This window comes from Cavenderia fasciculata, assembly GCF_000203815.1.
Source record: "Cavenderia fasciculata unplaced genomic scaffold Scf_ET2XIPL01COFD4-5, whole genome shotgun sequence".
In the NCBI taxonomy this organism is placed as follows: Eukaryota; Evosea; class Eumycetozoa; order Acytosteliales; family Cavenderiaceae; genus Cavenderia; species Cavenderia fasciculata.
In genome coordinates this window covers 3,390,260-3,409,948 of record NW_004457695.1, presented here as the reverse complement: position 1 = coordinate 3,409,948, position 19,689 = coordinate 3,390,260, and the positions used below count along the sequence as shown (strand labels likewise).

At 38.0% G+C, this 19,689-nt stretch overlaps 5 protein-coding genes across 5 annotated transcripts, besides 2 other annotated features; 3 read left to right on the top strand and 2 right to left on the bottom strand.

The window, feature by feature from the left end:
- Nucleotides 1–197: 197 nt before the first annotated feature.
- On the bottom strand, nucleotides 198–6,761 carry DFA_08926 (uncharacterized protein; the record flags this gene model as incomplete). Its single annotated transcript, XM_004356356.1, has 6 exons — nucleotides 198–452; nucleotides 558–905; nucleotides 1,089–5,245; nucleotides 5,342–6,138; nucleotides 6,234–6,300; nucleotides 6,404–6,761. 6 exons carry the CDS (start codon nucleotides 6,759–6,761, stop codon nucleotides 198–200), a joined length of 5,982 nt encoding a protein of 1,993 aa, XP_004356409.1.
- A 913-nt stretch (nucleotides 6,762–7,674) lies between these two features.
- DFA_08925 (uncharacterized protein) lies at nucleotides 7,675–12,162 on the top strand (the record flags this gene model as incomplete). Its single annotated transcript, XM_004356355.1, has 3 exons — nucleotides 7,675–8,696; nucleotides 8,776–9,071; nucleotides 9,146–12,162. The coding sequence occupies 3 exons, from the start codon at nucleotides 7,675–7,677 to the stop codon at nucleotides 12,160–12,162; spliced, it is 4,335 nt and encodes a 1,444-aa protein (XP_004356408.1).
- A 115-nt stretch (nucleotides 12,163–12,277) lies between these two features.
- Nucleotides 12,278–12,324: a sequence feature (Short protein (DFA_08924, EGG17923.1) was converted to a misc_feature.).
- Nucleotides 12,325–12,390: 66 nt separating this feature from the next.
- Nucleotides 12,391–12,415: a sequence feature (Short protein (DFA_08924, EGG17923.1) was converted to a misc_feature.).
- Nucleotides 12,416–12,723: 308 nt separating this feature from the next.
- Nucleotides 12,724–13,477, top strand: prafB (PRA1 family protein 2; the record flags this gene model as incomplete). The annotated part of the gene is made up of 4 exons (XM_004356353.1): nucleotides 12,724–12,890; nucleotides 13,002–13,141; nucleotides 13,235–13,377; nucleotides 13,469–13,477. The coding sequence occupies 4 exons, from the start codon at nucleotides 12,724–12,726 to the stop codon at nucleotides 13,475–13,477; spliced, it is 459 nt and encodes a 152-aa protein (XP_004356406.1).
- Nucleotides 13,478–13,868: 391 nt separating this feature from the next.
- Nucleotides 13,869–17,714, top strand: adcD (FYVE-type zinc finger-containing protein; the record flags this gene model as incomplete). The annotated part of the gene is made up of 5 exons (XM_004356352.1): nucleotides 13,869–13,922; nucleotides 14,328–14,374; nucleotides 14,504–14,704; nucleotides 15,715–17,464; nucleotides 17,541–17,714. 5 exons carry the CDS (start codon nucleotides 13,869–13,871, stop codon nucleotides 17,712–17,714), a joined length of 2,226 nt encoding a protein of 741 aa, XP_004356405.1.
- A 100-nt stretch (nucleotides 17,715–17,814) lies between these two features.
- On the bottom strand, nucleotides 17,815–19,518 carry DFA_08921 (uncharacterized protein; the record flags this gene model as incomplete). The annotated part of the gene is made up of 2 exons (XM_004356351.1): nucleotides 17,815–19,417; nucleotides 19,505–19,518. 2 exons carry the CDS (start codon nucleotides 19,516–19,518, stop codon nucleotides 17,815–17,817), a joined length of 1,617 nt encoding a protein of 538 aa, XP_004356404.1.
- Between the last annotated feature and the right edge of the window lie 171 nt (nucleotides 19,519–19,689).

Here is a 19,689-nt window from a genome sequence, read left to right as displayed (position 1 = left end):
GGAAATCTTTGAATTCTGAAGGTGCTGAATATTCTTTTATATTTGCTCTTGTCCAATCAATAGTATTTTTTTATGTCTAATTAAATAATTAAAAGTATAGTAAATGTATATAAATAATATTGATTTTAATTAATTGGATATATATAGATAGATAGTTGTAGTGTTTATTATTATAAATTCTTGTGTGATTATTATTATTATTCTCTAGTTGTCATTTCTGCTATTTTACTGTCTTGATCGATTTGATGATTCAAAAGGAGTGTATTAAGTTGAGTGTATCTATTAGTATTCAAATATAAAGTTTTGCCTCTTCTAAGATTGATATCCTCTTCTCCGTGATCATCCAAGTATGGAGAGATCCAATAAGTTCTACGTGGTTGATGAATTAATAAAGTTGAACTAGATTTAAGAACCAAGAACATACATGTTCCTGCATTACATTGTTCTGCATGCTAAAAATAAATAAATAAATAAAAAGGAATTGATTAGAATATTATTATTATTTTTCTTTTTCTTTTTTTCTGTTTTGATTATTATTCTTTTGATTTCTTTCTTACCAAAACACATTCATTCTTTTGATCTAAAACACGTTTACAACAAGAACCAAGACAACAAAGTGTACCACAAAGTAAACAGATGGCTTGGGAACTTGAAATGGTCTTGCAACGAAGACAAGGGACAGTTGAATATTGTTGAGAAAGAGTATTGTATATCTTGGGAAGATCTATGAGCAAGGAAGGTTTGGGAACGGCTGGAGAAGGGATCAAAGCCAACGTCTTGTCTCTGTCCTCTACCTTTTCAGGCTCTTCAGAGACAAAGACTGCATAGGATGAGAGGATTTGTTGTGACCATGCAGAGACGAGTGGCACTGAAGTGTCAGAGTGGGTGATGAGGGTGTTGACGACCTGGATCAATTGTTGTTCAAACGAAAGAGTGTCGTTGAAACCAAGCTTGAGGTAATGCAAAAGATATTCCACTTCAATGTCTAGGTTTTGATTGAGCGAGGATGGTGAAACGTGGCTTGGGAGCGTTGGTGGGTTGATATTGAGGCATGCAAACAAAAAGATTGCACATTTACGTAAAAATACTACAGCGTGTGACTTGATGGCCGAGGAGTGCTCCTTGGGCATATTGGAAATGGTTTGTTGGTTGTCATTGGGAGTGGTTATGAGTTGATTGACTCCTTGAGTGAATTGATCCTTTTCAACAGACGATGGGTTGCTATTGAGAACATCGAGTTGATGGAAAATGGATTGGGCAAGATAAGCGTCAAAGCAGACACGCAAGATGGTGTAGAAACGGTTGGTGGCCTTGACGTAGCTGTCCTTGGACGATGTGCGCAGATAGAGTTGGACAAATGTGTGGAAGAGGTCCAATGTGAGGAAGGGTGGGAAGTTTTCTTGGAGTGCTTCGTCGTATTGCTTGTCAAACTTGTTCTTGTCGTCTTCTGACAGATCCTTGTAGTTTTCAGGTATCTTGGGGAGTGGTACTGCAAGATCACCAGAGAACGAGTTCCATAACATCTTGCCTTCGTGTACAAATGGTGGATGTGCAATAATATGCGAGACGGATGCTCTAAAGAGTGAACGAATGTCGACACGATTCGACTCGCTCATACCAAACAAGTGGTAGTCGGTGGTACTGGCATTTTCAGCCTCTTTGAGACGGCCGGCCAACTCTGTATTGCCAATGGTCGAAGCAATCGACGATGCAATGAGTGGAGTCACCTTTTCATTGGATTCAGCGTTGAAAAAGGTGGTGTTGTGACGGACAGAGTATACTCTGGATGCGAATTGGTTGATAGCTTCGCGGACGGGTTTGAGTGACTCGGGGTACTCAAACTTGTCAATGGGGATGGTCAACTTTTCTTCCATTCCCTTGATAAAGTCTTTGTACTGGTCGTATGGGAGGGGACCCAATCCACTTTGTGGCTGGGATGGTGACTCGCCAGCATAACCAGAGTCGGGAATGATGGGGACAATGGCGTTACCAATACGACGGCAGAGTACGCAGAGGAACTCTCCCTTTTGTGTGTCGATCAACTGCTCCTCATCATCTTGATTCTTGAAAGAGTTCCATGAATAGTCGTTGAAGCAGTCTTCATGAATCTGATGACCACAGAAGGACATGTGCAAGTTGACAGTTTGCTCTGTGTTTCTAAACAACTCTTGTCTGCTAAACTTTTGTGACCATGGGTTGCCAGTGACTGGGTCACCCTTTTCCTTGTGAAGGAATTCCTCTTCATCCTCTCCATAGTCGTCCATAAAAAGAGCTTGTTCATCTTCGTCGTTGAGTGGTGGGTGGGGACCGCCAAACAAAATATTTCTAAACATATTCTGGATGGCTGCTTGTCCTGGGTTTCTATTGTGGTGGTGGTGATGATGATCACCATGTTCGTGGAGGTTGTTTGCTCCAGCTCTATCACCTCCATCGTTAAAGTCATAGATGGCTTCGTCATCATCGTCGTCATCGTCGTCATAGAATCCTTCATCCTCTGACATGGACGAATAATAGTCTTCGTGATCGATATCGATAATCTCTTGGTTGGCATTAACACGTCCACGTGGGAATTCCTGTCCGTCCTCATCGTCAATGACAATCTGGTCATGCATGTGATTATCGTCGGCAGAGGAAGAAGAAGACGACGAACCAGTATCTTCATCGTCGTCTTCATCATCGTCGTCGGATCCATCATCGTCTGAATCCTCGTCTTCTCCGTCATCTTCACCTTCTCCGTATGGATCCATTTCCATTTCTTCATCATCCTCTTCCTCTTGGAACCCGTGGTGGTGTCCGTCGGGGAACATACCACCATCATCAAAGTACTCTCCAAAGTTGGAGATCTTGTTGAGGAAGGACATGGCCTTGGTGACCTCGTCGTCCGAGTCGTCGTCGGCTTCCGAACCCATGTCAATGTCGTTCAACGGGTCCATATCGTCGTCATCGTTGTTTCCGAGCAGCTCGTTGAGTGCATTGTGGGGTGTCTGGCGACCACCGGCCGATGCGGGCGACCCGCGTGCAGCTTGTTGTGCGCTTGGCTTCTCACCCATCTCCTTGAGGATGGCGTCAGTCATACGCTGCTTGCGCTCTTCGGGTGTCAACTTGGACAACATGAGCACCGAAGACGGTTGGATAAAGGCGACACGTCCCATGGGACGCTTGAGACTGCCAGCCTCACGACATAGTGCGCAGGTGTGGGTTGACAGCTTGCCGTCGACGATCAACTGGTTGGCCTCTTGCTTGGCCTTTTCAGCGGCCTTGATGGCAGCTTGATCCTCGTCTTCGTCATACTCGTCTTCATCGTCGTCAAACTTAAAGTTATTCTGCTGAGACTTCATCTGTGCGAGAATAGCAGCTTGGCGGGCACGTGCCATACGCTTACGCTCTTCTTCTGGATCCTCCTTTTTGAGAGGGGTCGATTGCACCTGTGAAGCCTTCTTGGCCTTGATGGCAGCATAGTACGACTCGACAGTCACCTTGCACGTCGCGTCATTATCAATCAACAAGTTGAGAATGTTTTGAATCTGTTGCTTGTGCTCGTTGGACATGGAAGTATTGGCACTAAGCTTGACCAACACAATCATCAATGACAACTTCTTGCCCTCGCTGGTTGGCACTTCATGGTTGGCATTGATAAAGATATTGTCTTCGCTTGGATACTCAATATCGAGTGCTTTGGTCTCAAAACTAGCCTGTGACGATGTTGACACTGGTGTTCCAGCAACGACAGTCGATTTACCCTTGTTTTGAAGGTTGTTCCAAATAGATTGATTGATACACAACTCGAAAGCATTGAGAGCGTGTGTAAAGAGTGTTTCAGTGACCTTTTGACCGTTACCGACCAATTGGTTCTGCAACACGGTAAAGAGAACTTGATGGACGAGCTTGGAGCAGAGTAATTGGTCAATATGCTCAAAACAATTGCGTGGCTTGTAGTTGATGAATGTGCCACGTGCAATGTTGGATTTGGTCTTGTTGTTAAACTCGGTGTATCTCTCTTCGGCCGACTGCAGGTCTTGTGTATTGTAGTGTGCAAAGTAGGGGTCAAACTCTGCCCAACAAGCTTCTTTGAGCTGGAACTTGCCCTGCTCAGTCTTTTGTGGGTTTTGAAAGACAGCAACCTCCAAGAGAATCTCTTCAAACTTGGGATGGTTGACAAAACGACGTTGGATGTTTCTGGTCACTTGCGAATGTGTGCAATCGCCCAAACAGAGACGGTGAATAAGCTCCTTGCGGATAATTTGTTCGTCAGTCATACCGGCCAATGTCTTGTTGGTCGAAATCATCACAATGAATTGAATGAAATCTTCGGCCAAAATCTTTTTCTTTTGGAGATCATCTTCAAGTTTTCTGGCACGTTTCTCTTCCTTTTTCTTTTCTTTTTCCTTTTCCTTGGCTACTTCATCATCTACTACAATTGGTGTATTTTTAGTACCACTTGAACTTTGTCTAAGATTTGTATTTGGTGCTTTTGGTGGTGTATTATTAATGTTTGTAGTAGTAGAAGTAGAAGTAGTAGAAGTGGCTGGAGCAGTAGCAGTAGCAACTACAGTACTATTATTATTTGAAGGTTCAAGTTTAAACCAATCTTCTAAAGCATAGGTATGATAAACTTGTTCCATAAATGATTTGTTTCCAATGAGAGCTGAACCAATTTGAATGAGGAGAATGTCGAGATCAAAGAATCGTTGATAGTATAAACTTTTGTACATGACGGTTTGGAGGTTCATGTCCTCTTCACGGCCATAACTTCTCCACATACCAGCCTTGATTTCACCCATCGACGCAAACAACTTGACGGGGTGGGCAATCGCACAACGTGCGTAATCGTCCATCGACACGGGCGAGCGCTCGCCAATGATACCGCCAAACAGCGCCTTGAGACCACCGCTATTCGAGTCGTCAAAGAATTGCAGACTGTTGAGCAACAATGCAGCAACCACTCTATGCAAAATCAAGTGGAATGTGAATCCCTCGCCCGACATGGACTGGTTAATCAATTGTGACACTGTATAGTTGGTAGCGGATGCAGTACTCGATACGACAGCAGCAGCAGCAGCAGAGTCGGCTCCCTTTTCCTTTTCCTCTTTTTGCTTTTGCTTCTCTTCCTTGTCTACAAGTGCTTGCTTGGCCGATGAAATCCAACCCAACAACCATTTGCCGAGATACTGTGATGACAAGACCAAAAGGTTTTTGTAGTCGTTGGATTTGAGTCCAGCGTGGCTCGACTCGATCGCCGAGAGAACTGAAAAAAGTGTAGACGAGAGCGAAATGTCAATGCCAAAGGCTGGCACCCACTCATCGGACATGGTGGAGCGGAACTTGACGTTGGGGTTCATACCCTGTGACAATGAGATCATCTTGAACCATTCACCGAGTAGACGGAGGTCAGTCACGACCGAACGCGAGATGATGGGGTCACCGAGGATAAATCCAATATCGGTACGAAGACGGTGGAGTGGACGTGGGATAGTATTGAGTTGGAGGAAGGCGCTGTACGAGGGGAGATCGATGATCTCGTCTTGCTTGAAACGGATGACACGTGCATGCTTCCTGACAAACGATGCACGATTAGCCAAATATTTTTTAAAGTAGGTGTTGATGGTGTCCATGACAACGTTGACGGCACCCAATCGCAAGAGGAGCTTCTCGACCGACGACGAGGAAAAGATGGTATAGCTTGCAAGAATCATGTGGTTCTTGGCCTCGATGATACACTGTTTGTAGATAGGTACGACCGTTTCGATCATGGCCTGAATAAACTCGACAGAGCCACGCAAAAACACACAGAAATTGACAAAGGTGGCTTTGATACGTGGTGACACGAGGGCGTGGTTGATGGGGTGATAGAATTGTGTGAGGAGTGATGTAGGAAGGAAAGGCGAGGCTGGCAAAAGTGTAGTGTTGCCAATATCCGTGTTGGATATGTATTTGATGACAATGATCTTGACAACGTCTCCACGTTGTGCCAACTTTAACAACCAATCCATAAATATATCGTATTCTTCCTCTTTATTGCTTTCAAAAAAGTACCATACCTTTTTCAAAACAAATTGTATCGCATAACTAAGTGACATTATAAATCTATTTGGGTATTTTGTTACATCTATTGTTTGTTCTTTATGTTTTTGACAGAAACTAAAGAAAATTGGAAAAAAAAAAAGATAGATTATTAATATTTGTATTTCAAACATTCTACATTCTTTGTTTGTTTTATATATATATAGACATACCCTGAAGGTTTAAATGCAGTTGGATCTCCACAATCGCAAAAACCACCTCCTACACTCTGTAATGAATCTATAGTAATTATTAAATGAAATGAATTGGAATGAATGATTAGTTAGTAGTTATTCGTGTAACCGTCATTGGTTTTATTTGATATATTGTGAGAGATACATACAATCATGACCTACATGATCACCAGATCTAAAACAAGCAAGACATAGAGCAGTAGTAGGATCAAGTTGACAAGTTTTACATTTATAAGCAGTGTCTCCATAGTTCCATGTGGTGTCACAGGCACCGTGATATAATAGACCTTTGGTTCGAAGGTCGTCAAAGAATGCTTCAATGTCCTCTTTGGACAATGCATTGGCTATGATCTGTGTGCACTGCTCAAGCAATGCTCGCAACAATGTCGACTTGTCTCCACGATTCGCTGCCTTGACATCCTGCATGTAATCATTCCACATATTCTCAAATTGAACCGGTAGGAATTCAACATTCTCTGATAATTTGTTGAGAGTGGTTTGATCCATCTCTTATATTGATATATCTATTTATATATGTATAATGTATAATGTTGTATAACTCTCTTCTTTACTGATATATAAATGAATGATAATGTATGAGAATATATAAATATATACTTTTCTCTCGAAAAGAAGAAAAAGACTAACTAGATAATGAAAGAATGCAAGAAAGAAAAAGAAAGGGTCTTTGTGAAAAAAATTAAAAATAAAAAGAGGGAAATGTGTTGGTGTACGTATAATATGTGTGCGTGTTGGCAATGAATAAATCTTTCGAATCGAATATCTTGTTATAACACAACAACAATTAATGAACTAACTAGTTACTCTGTCGTTATTCTCAGTTTCTCATCGTCTTTGTCGGTCAGAATTGATGCGAATAATAATAATTTGTTTAATTTGTAAATATTTTTGTTTTGCTCGCTTTCCTTTGCGATTTTCAACAATCAATTTTTTTACCCAAAACAAACAAAGTTGTATTAGTGTCTTCCACTACTACCTCTACTTCTATCTGTTATTTTGTTTTGTTCAAGTCGATTGGTGTTGTATCTGTCTTTCAACTTTGATAATTCGTATAAGATCTTGAATAGGATATATGGTATCTATTATCGGTATGAACGCGCGTATTCACTCTGAATGAATGTTTCATGTGATAGCGAAAAAAAAAAAATTCTTCAAAATGAGGAGGTTCCAAGAAGGGGTCTATTTCATTGGCCACCATCGACGATAAAAACTCAATTTTCTCTTTCATCTCCAACAACTAAACTTTTAAATATCTTGCAGTTTCATCTTTCATCAACAACAAGATATCATCATTCATTCATTCATTCTCCTCACAACGCTCTCATATCCTTTTTTTATTTGTATCATATTATTTGTTTTATATATTTATTTTTATTTCTAAAGGATTCATTAAAAAGAGATGGCACCACCATCACAAAACATAGAAAGAGATAATCAGGTGTCAGAAGATATCATTGGTTATTTGTTAGCAAAAAATGACGAAGATCGATTGTTAGAGGTTGCCAAATCAAACACTGACAACGTCGAATTGGTCACTCGTATTTGCGAAAGAATCCACGAGATTCTCAATGAAATCAACACCAAAAAGACACAGTTGGAGGAGTCGATCAAACAAGAATCGACCCGCGAGTCAGAAATCAAGACAACCATTCCATACTACAAATACTCTGCCGAGGAACGATCCAATCTGGATAACATCGCATACCATCGTACTCTGTATGCTGGTCTTCCCGAACGTCTTCGTATCAATTTCGTGCAATACCAAAGAAAGCTCACCGATGCATCGATCCTTTTACTCCAAGCTGCCTACACATCCTATCAAAAGGAACTCAAGATTGTTAAATTTAACAATGCTCCACCATCAAATGCTTCTGCCGTTGTAGCAGATATTGCTGCTTCTGCTGCCAAGCCATCTGATTCAATGGAAGTTGATAATAACAACAAGAATGGGTCACCAACAACATCAGAAGGTGATGCACAAGAAGAAGCATTGTACAAAAAGTTCCAAGATGTTTTAGAAAAGGTATTGGCACCTATTCAATTACCAGATTGTATTATGGAGATTGCCAAGATTTTGGATGACAACAAGATGGGTATCCTTTGCATCAAGGTTTGTCAACGTGCTGCCGATGCCATCTTGGCTCAAAGAGCACTTGTCACCAAGAATCAAGTACAATCACACCTCGAACTCAACCAACTTCCATATGCCGTTGCCGAGAGAGCCACTGGATCCCTCTTTTCCACTTTGGCCTTTTTCAAGGACAAAATCGCCAAAAAGGAGGCACTCAGCCAACAAGAGTTACAAGAACTTGAACTCTTACAAAATGGTGAACTTTTAAAGGAAATCATTGAATTCTACATTCCAACTGTTCTCAATGATCCAGAACTCATCTTAAAGATTGGTCAATTCTTGTTAAGCAAGTAAGTTTAAAACAAAAACAAAATATATATATTAAATGATAAAGTATTGAATATTAACTTAAATTCTTTAATTTCATAGGGAACAATTTAAACATGTAATTTTATTAACTGAAAGAGCAAGAATGAGACTTGATGCAACTGAAGTATCAAGAAAGGAAAAATTGCAACTTGAAAAGAAGATTCGTGATCTTCAAGTAGACATTAAATCGATTGAACGTGTCAATGGTAGTACCACTGCCAAGACCGATGAAGTAAAGGCACTTCAAAAACAACTCGATGTATTCAAACTCCTTCCATCTCATTACCAAGCCTCTGATGCTCAAATTGGTGATTTCACACTTAGAATTGCACAATTACGTGTTAAATGTATTCTTGGTAAATATAAAACAAACAAAAGATATAATATAAATATAAAATACCAAATACTAATTTACTTTTTATTTTGATAGAAATGAAAAAAGCATCAAAGGTTAATGTAAATAATTCAATTGGAGATGTAAATGAGAAATTGTATGAAACTTTGGATACATTGAGAGATCCAAAACACATTTATGAATTGGCCAAGTTGATTCAATCACACAAGGAGAATGAAGCAGCTCTTAGATATGGTGAGAGATGTCAAATGTATATTGGTGAGTTGGAAAACCAAAGAGAGATTAGATTGCCAATCCAAAGCCAATACGACGAGATTTCAAAGCAAGAAGAGACCCTTCGTCTTGCAGGTACCAAGTTGTCAGCCATCCAACAAGAAAAGCTCGATGCCTTTAGAGCCAAGCTCGATCCACTCCCAGCATGGCCCTATTTTGCCAACCTGTTCGATCGTTATCAATACGATGAGTTGCACTTGCTCATTGCTATCGTCATGATTAGCAGTGTGTTGGACAGCAAGAACAGCCTCGAATCGCAAGTCGGCATTGCCGAGTACGCCGCCAAAAAGGAGCTCATCGATCGTCAGTTTGAGAATCTTGTGCACTTGTGTCTCGAAAAGTTCAAGGATCCAGCCTACCTCGTCAAATTCTCCACACACATGCGTGGTAGCAAGGAGGACAAGGTCGTCATCAAGATCACCAACCAGTTGTTCAAGCGTTGTGCCGAGATTGAAGACATGCGTCTCGAACGTCTCTCTGCACTCAAGCGTATCAGGACCACCACTGAAAGCATCCCACGTGCCACTCCAGAAAAGCAGCAACAATTGTTTGCCAAAAAGAAGGAGCAAGAACAGGCATTGGAAGAGTTGCCAGTGTGGCCACACTATGCCAGACTCGACGTTGAGCGTCAGTACGAGGACACCAAGTACCAAGCTTCGCTCGCATTGATGGAGTCGTTGCTTGAATGCCACAACTTTATCGAAGAGAAGCTCCGCAAGAAAAAGATGTTTAATCAGGCCATCGCTGCCAACGTGTCCGAGGAAGATCTCATCAAAGAGCGTGATTTGTTGAACCACCGTATCACCGAGTCGTTGGCCGTCTGCTTGCCCAATTTAGACAACCCCAAGCTTATTGTCAACCTTGCCACCCAACTTGGCCCACGTCGCGAGTCAATCTTTGTCGATATTGCCAAGTACTTCCACCCCAAGCTCGAAGAATTGGCTGCCAAGGCTAGCCAACTCAAACAAGATCAAGTAATGCTCGCCCTTCTCGAAGAGGAGCTTGTCGACTTGACCCGCATGAAAAAGGATATGTCGGATGAAGACCTCGGTGAACTCGAGGGTCTCCGTGACCATGTCACCAAGACCGCTGGATCAGTCCCCTACCTCGAAGAGTATCTCACTACCCACACCTACCACAGTACCATGTGTACTCTTGGTATCACCTATGTCTACCAAGCACGTCTACAAAACTACTCCAAGTTTGGTGATACTCCTGCACTCCTCGAACCAGCTATCCGTCAATCCAAGGAAAACATTGCCTTTGTTCACAAGTTGATCGATACCTATGTCGAGAATCCAAACACCCTCATCACCATCATGGAGACACTCCTCGCCAAAAAAGAGTTGGCCAGTTTGGGTGCTGTTGGCAAGTTGGCTTTCAGCAAGCTTGACAAGTTCCGTGCATTCCAATCCGATGTCAAATCGACCGCCGAAAAGAAAAAGGTTCTCAGTGACGACAAGGAAGCACTCGACAAGCAACGTCGTCGTCTTCCAACCGAGAAGCACCGTCAATTACGCCAGTTGATTGCCAAGCAAAAGATTGACGAGGCACGTCCAGACTTCCAACACGCCGATGCCGACAAGTTTGCCCTACAAGTCGCCAACATCCTCATTTCATCGGTATCCAACCAAAAGTCTGCCTTTGAAGCATCGATCACATCAATGGACGAAGAGTCACTCCACACTGTCCCAGCCCAACGTCGTAAGCTTATTGCTGAAATCGAAGCAATGGCCAAGATGTGCGTGTCGTACATCTCTTCACTCGAGACACTTATGAAGTTTGCACAAGACTTGTTTGACAAGAAGGAATATGCATTGGTCATCCAAGTAGGTCGTGTAGTAGAGGAAATCATCGACGAGAAGCGTCTCTTGATCGAGAGAAAGGAAGAGTTGACCAAGGAATACCGTGTCCACCAACAACAATACCTCCAACAAAAGGACGACACTTTACGTGCCAAGATCCAAATCCAAATCGATCGTACTTTGGCTGCCAGCGAAGCTCTCCGTCCACCATACACCTACGACGAAATCTGTCAACACACCCTCACCATCACACAACTCATCATCAATGCCGCCAACTTTGAAGATTTGGGTGAAGTGATCCGCGACCAAACCATCGTTGCCTTCAAGGTTGACCCAACCGCCGCCAGATGGGACGGTATTAGAAACTTGTCGTCCGAAGAGGAATGGGCCGAGATCAAGGAACAATTGGTCGTCTTTGTCATGAAGCGTGAAGAAAATCTCAACAGCAAGATTGAGTTGCTCATGAAGGACGGTTTGTTCAAGCAATGCATTGAAATCTTCCCACACCCAAGCACCGAAGAAGATGAATTAAACACCCAAATGATGCTTTTGGAAAGCCTCTATGAAGCAGTTGACCAACACTCGATTCAACACTTGCCCGCCGTTCTCCCACTCATCCACAAGTATGCCAAGCGTTGCTACCAGGAATGGAAGAGCGAACGTCTCGAATCACTCTTTGACGTGCTCCAAAGACGTTATCCAGAAGAGATTGCCAAGATGTTTGAGGCTGCCGTAGACATGATCCTCGTCAACATTCTCCAATCACAATACCCAGCCCTTTTGACCATGCTCAAGACATTCAAGAAGCGTATGGTTGTCACACTCGGTCTCGAACCATTGTGGCTCAAGTTCCTCGAATCATTCAAGCAAAAGAACAAGTCCAAAAAGAGATTGATTCAAATGATCAACCTCATTGGCGACAGTGTATGGCAAATCGAACAACCAAACAATCCACATCCAGTCCAAAAAAAGAAAAAAGGCTCAATCCAACTCTGCAGCCGCTGTCCCAATTAAAAAGATCAAAGTTAATCTCCAAAACCTCCAAACTCTACAATTCCCCAATAACAACAATAACAATAACCTTCTTTCTTTAAATCCATCTCTTGCTCCTGCTGACGACGATGAAGAAATGGATGAAGATTTACCATCAACTCCAGTTCAAGAATCTGATGAAGAGTAAATAATATATATATATATATATTAATTTAAAAATAAATAGACAAATAATGTTAATTATAATAGAGATTTGGAATCATTCCCATTTTGAACAAATACAACTAATATAATAAGTTGTGCAAACAAGATAAATAAAGTAATCATAGTCATAATAAATATACTACAAAAAGATCTACTTAAGACACTTCTTCCAAACCCACAAATTTAATTTTTTTATTTTTTTGTTCTTTTCTCTCTTTCAAATAATTTTCATGAACAACATGGTTTTTTGAGAAAACATTTCCTATTGTACAATCAAAAAACTAATAGTAATAGTAAACTATACTATACTACATCCATCAACACTACATATTAATATATATATATATACACACAGAGATATCATTACAAAGAAAAGAAATGGATCAATTCTCAAAGAAGTTAAATGTTCGTCCATGGGGCGATTTTGCTGAACTTGATAGATTCTCAATCCCAGACGCTCAAGTCAAGGAGAGATGTGAAACTAATCTAGACTATTACAGTGGAAACTATGCCATCATTGTTGGTGTTGTTCTTTTGTTGACTTTGTATGTACATGATATGAAATGTGATGATATGATTTAACTTGACAAGAGGAAACTAACCATTATACCCCAACCCATTATGTTATTATTTATTATTGATCAATAATAATAAAGGTTCACCAATTACTCATTATTGTTTGCAGTTGTTGTATTGGCTGGTGTCGGTTTCTTCTTGTTTGTCCAACAACCAAGAAGTTACACTGTCGGTGGAGTCGTCGTTACCAAGACTATTCAACTCGTTGTCTATACTCTTAGTATGTTGTTTATAAACCACCAACTAGTTCCAATATTGATTGATTGATTGATTGATTGATTGATTATTTACTTTACTTTCTATTTTACTATAGTTACTGTATACTGGGTCTACAAGGTTAGCGGATTGACTTTGTTCTATACCACACTCGTTGCATTGTTGACTGTTTTGGCTCACAGTGCCACTCGCAAGAGATCTGTCAAGAGCAAGGTTAACAAGGCTCTCAATGACTTGAGTGTAAGTTGAAATCAAACAAAAATAGGCAGCAATCATCGTTCATCATCATTTATATTCATCATTATGCATTTATTATTTTAACTTAATATAGGATAATTAAATTAATTAAAAAGTTTGATAATTATTTATGTACATTTAAAAACAAAAAAAAAAAAAGTATAATAATAACAACAAAAATAGTAATAATGGAAAAGATTATAATTAATTAATTAATTAATTAATTATATTTATCCCATTCCACCAACCGCGTTTATGGCAATAATAATAATAATATTTTTTTAAATTCACATATAAGTTTGAACCCAAACCAAAACCAACCAACTAAACCAACCATGTATACATATAAACAAATATGTTGTAACTGTATAAAATAATAATAATAATAATAATATAAATCAACGTTTTCCTTTTTTTTGAAATCAGACACATTTATTATCTTTTTCTTTGACCTTGTATTTGAAGTTCAAACAAAAGAGGATAGTAGGAGGATGATGACAAGTACTACAGCTGTCATCGATATTAGTGGTCACCTCCATGGTCTCAGGGTACTTTATGTGTTCGGAATTCTCACCAACCATTTATATGACCCATTTACATTTTTAATTTCCGCGTTTCCTCAAATACTTTTCTTTTATTTATATTATATTCTTTTTTGATCATTCTGCAATTCCATCGGTTTGGAATGGTATTTTTGATGGAATCCAAAACCGGGCAATCGATATTAAAAAACATTATTGCCTCCCTCTCGAACAAATATTTAAACAAAGGGGGGAAAGGATGAAAACGTACACGAAAAGTTGATTTTCGAATGGATACCCAAACACATATTTGGGGTGCAAGGATAAATTTATAATTATTATTATGAATAATAGTAGTACTATTATTATTGTATTGTTAAACAATACTACTACTACTTATTGTTATCAATTGTTTAGTTTAATAATAAATAGATTTTAAAACAGGATTTTATAAAAATAAGAAAAGATCTTTTAGATTAGTTAGTTTAGTTTGTGTGGAAGCAAGAAGAAGAAGAAGAACAAACTTGTATAGAGATATACAGATATAGATAGAGATAGATAGATATATATCAAATCCCCCGTCATCCACACATTCATAACATGTTTAGTGGTTCAACAACACCTAATCGATTGGGTGTGAACTCATCTCAAGATACAATACAAAAGACGAGTAGTACTCCTCCAGGTAGTACAACACCTGACGCGGGTCGAAGCACTACTACAGGACTGACAACATCTCTTTCATCAGTACCACCCCCTTTGACATCCTCTTCATCAACTTATCCTCTTCAAATCACTTCAAATGACAGGTATGCAATCATCAATCAATCAATCACATCAAGTGATCACAACACTTTTATTATTATTATTATTATTATTATTATTATTATTATTATTATTATTATTATTGCTGTTGTTTGTCATTCATATAATTGCGATGATATTGTTCAATCAATCACCTCTCGCTCTCCTCACGAATCAAGACTCACTCTCTCTCTTGGCTAAAGAATCATCATCACCATTATGATTCCTCACCCCCACACTCACACTCAAGTTTGAATGACCAATTGGTTGGTCACCCCCTTTTACACTTTTGGTTGGTCATTCTATTATTAATTCATCGCAAGGAGAGATGGTGCAATTGTGTGTTGTATGGGGGGGGGGGGGTGACAGAAAGAAAAGAATAGAAATGAATCAGTTGCAAGTAAGAGCTCAAAGAAAAGAGTAGATAGAGGAGATAGGTGGATGATGATGATGATTATGATGATGATGATGGTGTGAACCAATCTGCGCCACCATCATAACTTCATTCACTATTATAATATCAACAGACATGGATATTGATATTCCCCTTCACCCTCCTCCCTTTCTTCTTTTTCTACATTTGTATTTGTTGCAACATTATAACTTCTACTTGTTTTGATGATAATTTAATTGTACTTTTAAACATTTATCATCATAATTGTTTCTTTCTTTATACATTTACATTTCCTATTATTAACATCACCACCACAACCACCACAACATCATCATCATACTTCTTTGTACCTTAATTTCTTTCGAAATTCGTTTTCCATTATTCAGTCCCGGATATTCAACCCATCCATCCATCCATACCTTTTCCCCTCCCTTCCCCTTCGATGATATTCCTTTATTATTTAATTGGCATTTTTCTAACCTATTCTATAATGTTGTATCTGTTATTTGATCACTTTCAAACTAATGATATATTGTTTTTAATTTAAACAACAACAAACAATAATAATAATCATTATTATTATTATTAATATATTTATAATATGTATATAAACAAATATAGTTGTTCAGTAAGTTTGGATTTGGAACAATCATACTTTATCAATGGTGGTTTACTGACTGGAACCGTTCATCTATCATTCTATCAACGACAATATCTTCACAACATTCAAATACAATTGGGTGGTTTTGAAAAGGTCTATGCACACATTCTTGGCAGTGATCTACACGACCACACCGACAAGAACAATCAACATTACACATTACCATTCTTTTCAGAGTCATATCAGGTCTATCCCTCAACCGACAATTCATCATCATCGTTGGACCATGGTGATTCTCGAGAAAGTTCAAATGCAAATACAAATGATATAAATGATATAAATAATAATAATAATAATGAAAATGGTGATGGTAACTCTGCATCTTCTTCATCACCTCCTCAACAACAACAACAACAAAAATCACCAGTTATATTAAAGGTTTCACCAAGAGTGTTATCTCCTCTACCACAGTCACCTCCACTATCACCAAATCAATCGCCAATCAACTTTTCACTCTTTTTACATTACCAACAAATGCAACAACAACAACATCATCATCAACAACAAGATGGTAATAATCCATCAATATCAACTTCACCACATTTTGTGGAACTTAAAGCAGGCACCTATTCTTTTCCATTTTCAATACAGTTGCCAAGTTTTTTGGCACCGTCGGTCAACTATATCGAGTTTCTATCGATATTTTACATTGCAAAGTGCGTGGTAGAGTATAGCAAGGGGTCGGGGTGGAAGGAGAATACGATTGCCCGTACGACCGAGTTTTTTGTCCGAGGTATTGGAAACAACCACTCGGATCTGACACTGGCCAACAGTCCCGCCGTAGGACGAGTGTCACGGTTCTTGTGGGGGTTCAAGGCCAGCCCAGTCGAGATGGCAGTTACTCTACGCCACAAAAATTGTTTTATTGGTGAGCGAGCCGTCCTAACCGTTGAAATTCGCAATCCAACCTCCAATCCACTCTCAACACTCTACGTTGACTTGGTACAACGTATAGATCTTCGTGTACCCCTCTCTATTCAACTCAGTGGTCAAAACAACAATAGTAGTAGTAATAACAATCATCAACTCTATCTTGATTATTTGAGTAATAACTTTTCAACAACTTATTCCAACAACAATAATAATAATAATAGTAATGGATCAAATGGATCAAATGGATCAAATGGATCAAATGGATCAAATGGTTCATCATCTTCTCAACATCAACAACAACAACAACAACAACAATTTAATTTATCAAATTTTTATGGAGGACAATATACCAAACAACAATTAGTTAAAACAAAGATGCTTTCACAAAGCTTTGATCTTAAAAAGGTGTCTAGTGATGGTCAAACACTATCAACTCGAATACAAATATCTATTCCCCAACTTGTCGAAGATGATCAAGTCTATCCAACCACCCGTGGTCATTTATCAACCATCAAACATTATTTCATCATCTCTGTACCCTCTATCAAACTAGAGGTTAAAATTCCAGTCACTCTTTGGTCAAAAGTTCAAAATGATCATTTAATTATTCAACAATTAATTCAACAACAAATTAATTTAAAACAACAACAACAACAAGTTCCAAATAATAATATTAGTAATAGTAGTGGTAATAGTATTAGAAATAGTAATAATAATAGTTTAAATAATAGTGGAACGAATATTATTAATATATTATGGATGCCATCTTGGAAGGATGAAAATAATCAAAAAAATTGTAATCTATGTGATGAAAATTTTAGTTTAATTAATAGAATGGTATGTTTTAAAAACAAATAATATGTTATTCAAAATCAAATCAGAGTATTAATATTAATATTTAACCATTTTTTAGCATCATTGTAGATCATGTGGAAATGTATTTTGTGGAAAATGTACAACACATAAAATTGCATTGAAAAAGTTTGGGTTAAAAGAAGCTGTTAGAATTTGTGTCATGTGTTTTGAAGAAATTATGGAAAAGGAAGATCCTCCTAAACGTTACAAATCACATCTTATCCAATACTAGTAGATATTAATAATAAATTAAATTCGAGTAGCTATTGATAGTTTACCTCTCTGGAAATCACCCATCCCCCAAAATATAATATATACATGAATTTTTCCTTTTATTTTTTTAATCCTTTGAAAAAAGAAATAAAGTTTGTAAAAATATTTGAAGATGAAATGATTGGTTGATCTAAAAGATAGGTTTTGATATTGGGTTGATTATAAATAGTTGATAAGTATATATAATCTTGTTGGTCTTGATAGGTTATAGTGTAGATGGGTAGTAGAGGATTAGGTCCATCTTTTAGACGAGATACTTCAAATCGACTTGAAAATCGGTGGAATTGTAGTTTCTCTTCTTTGTTGTAATGTTTGTTGACCGTTTCCATGTGGAATTCTAAATTGAGGGTGGGTGAGGTTGTATTATTCGAGTTGGCATTTGGTATTAGTGAAGAATAGATGAATTTAAAGACATCTAAATGACCAAATGCAATTGCACTTTTGAGACCTCTAATAGATGGTCTATGATTCTGTTTTGCCAACCATTTCACAATTTCCAAACTACCACCTGCACAACACAGATCCGTCACAGTAACCATAAAGTTTCGATTGAATATAACTTTTGGTGACCATGAAAGCACCCTGATCATCCTATCCAAAGATGTATTTACACTAAAGAATGTTGCCCAAAAATCAGTACGATGATCAATAAATAGGTCTATATGTTTAAGTGATCTTGATTGATTATCGAGTAGATAAAAGTTTCTTCTTTTTGCAATATTGGTTAACCCAATCTCATCTATTTTCCGAGGTGGATAGGTAGAACCAGTTGGGTTAACTTGTGTATGTATACTACTGACCAAACCAAATATTTTTTTTGACAAGTAAATATTTTTAAATACTATACTTGAAAATAAAGTTGAACATAGTCTTTTTGTAATATTTCTATTATTATTATTATTATTATTATTATTATTATTATTATTATTATTATTATTATTATTATTGTTGTTGGTATGATCATAGTCAACAAGATCTTGATCAAATGTAACCATGCTATTATCATATCTAGGGATTATTAGGTTCAAGTCAATTGCTAGAGATGAGTAGTTTTGTCCACCTATATCTCTTATATTTCTCGACCAAAATGGAACATATTGTAGTCTTTCTACAATACCATCGAATTCTTTTTTGACTCTATCAGGTTCATTTGGTGATAAAAGATTGATTATCATTACATGAAACATATCCTTTTCAAGAGCTAATTGGTCCAAGTCATATTTAGATACAGCTTGTTCATTGTTTTGTGATTGGATTCCCACGAGTATCGACTCTGTTGTTATTTCATACATTGACTCATAGTCTGAAATAGCTGTTTTAGCACGCTCCAATGATTCTCTATCACCCATATCCACCAATATAAATACTGCCATAGTAGATTTAAAGAATATTATCTTTGAACTTGAATATCTTGGTAATTCCCATAGAAATATTCTATTAAATGATAAAGGAGGAGGAGAAGAAGAAGAAGAAGAAGAAGAAGAAGAAGAGGATGTTGATTTATCCACTTGCAATGAAGGAGTTCGAAATATTGTTAGACCATTTCGATCGATTTGGTAATTGGTTGGGTCTAAACCTTGCACCATCGCAGTGAACTGTCTCAATTGCAATGCACTGTGAGGTGAATTAGTTGTGATAAGCAACTTTGAACTCTTTATGATTCTATTATAAAAAGGTAAGTTAATAAATAAATAAATAAATAAAATACATTCAGTAGAGTATACTATACTTGATTGAATGAATACATACTCGGTTACTACCATCGTTGTGTTGTTTCTTGATACAAGTTATATCTTATATGATTTAACATATAAATAATGAACAACATAATATTATATTCAATCATTGATGTTAAATAAAAAGTATAAAATTAAGTTTGGTGGCCAAACTCATTAATTTCTGCTTTGCGATATTATAAATTATTTATACTACTT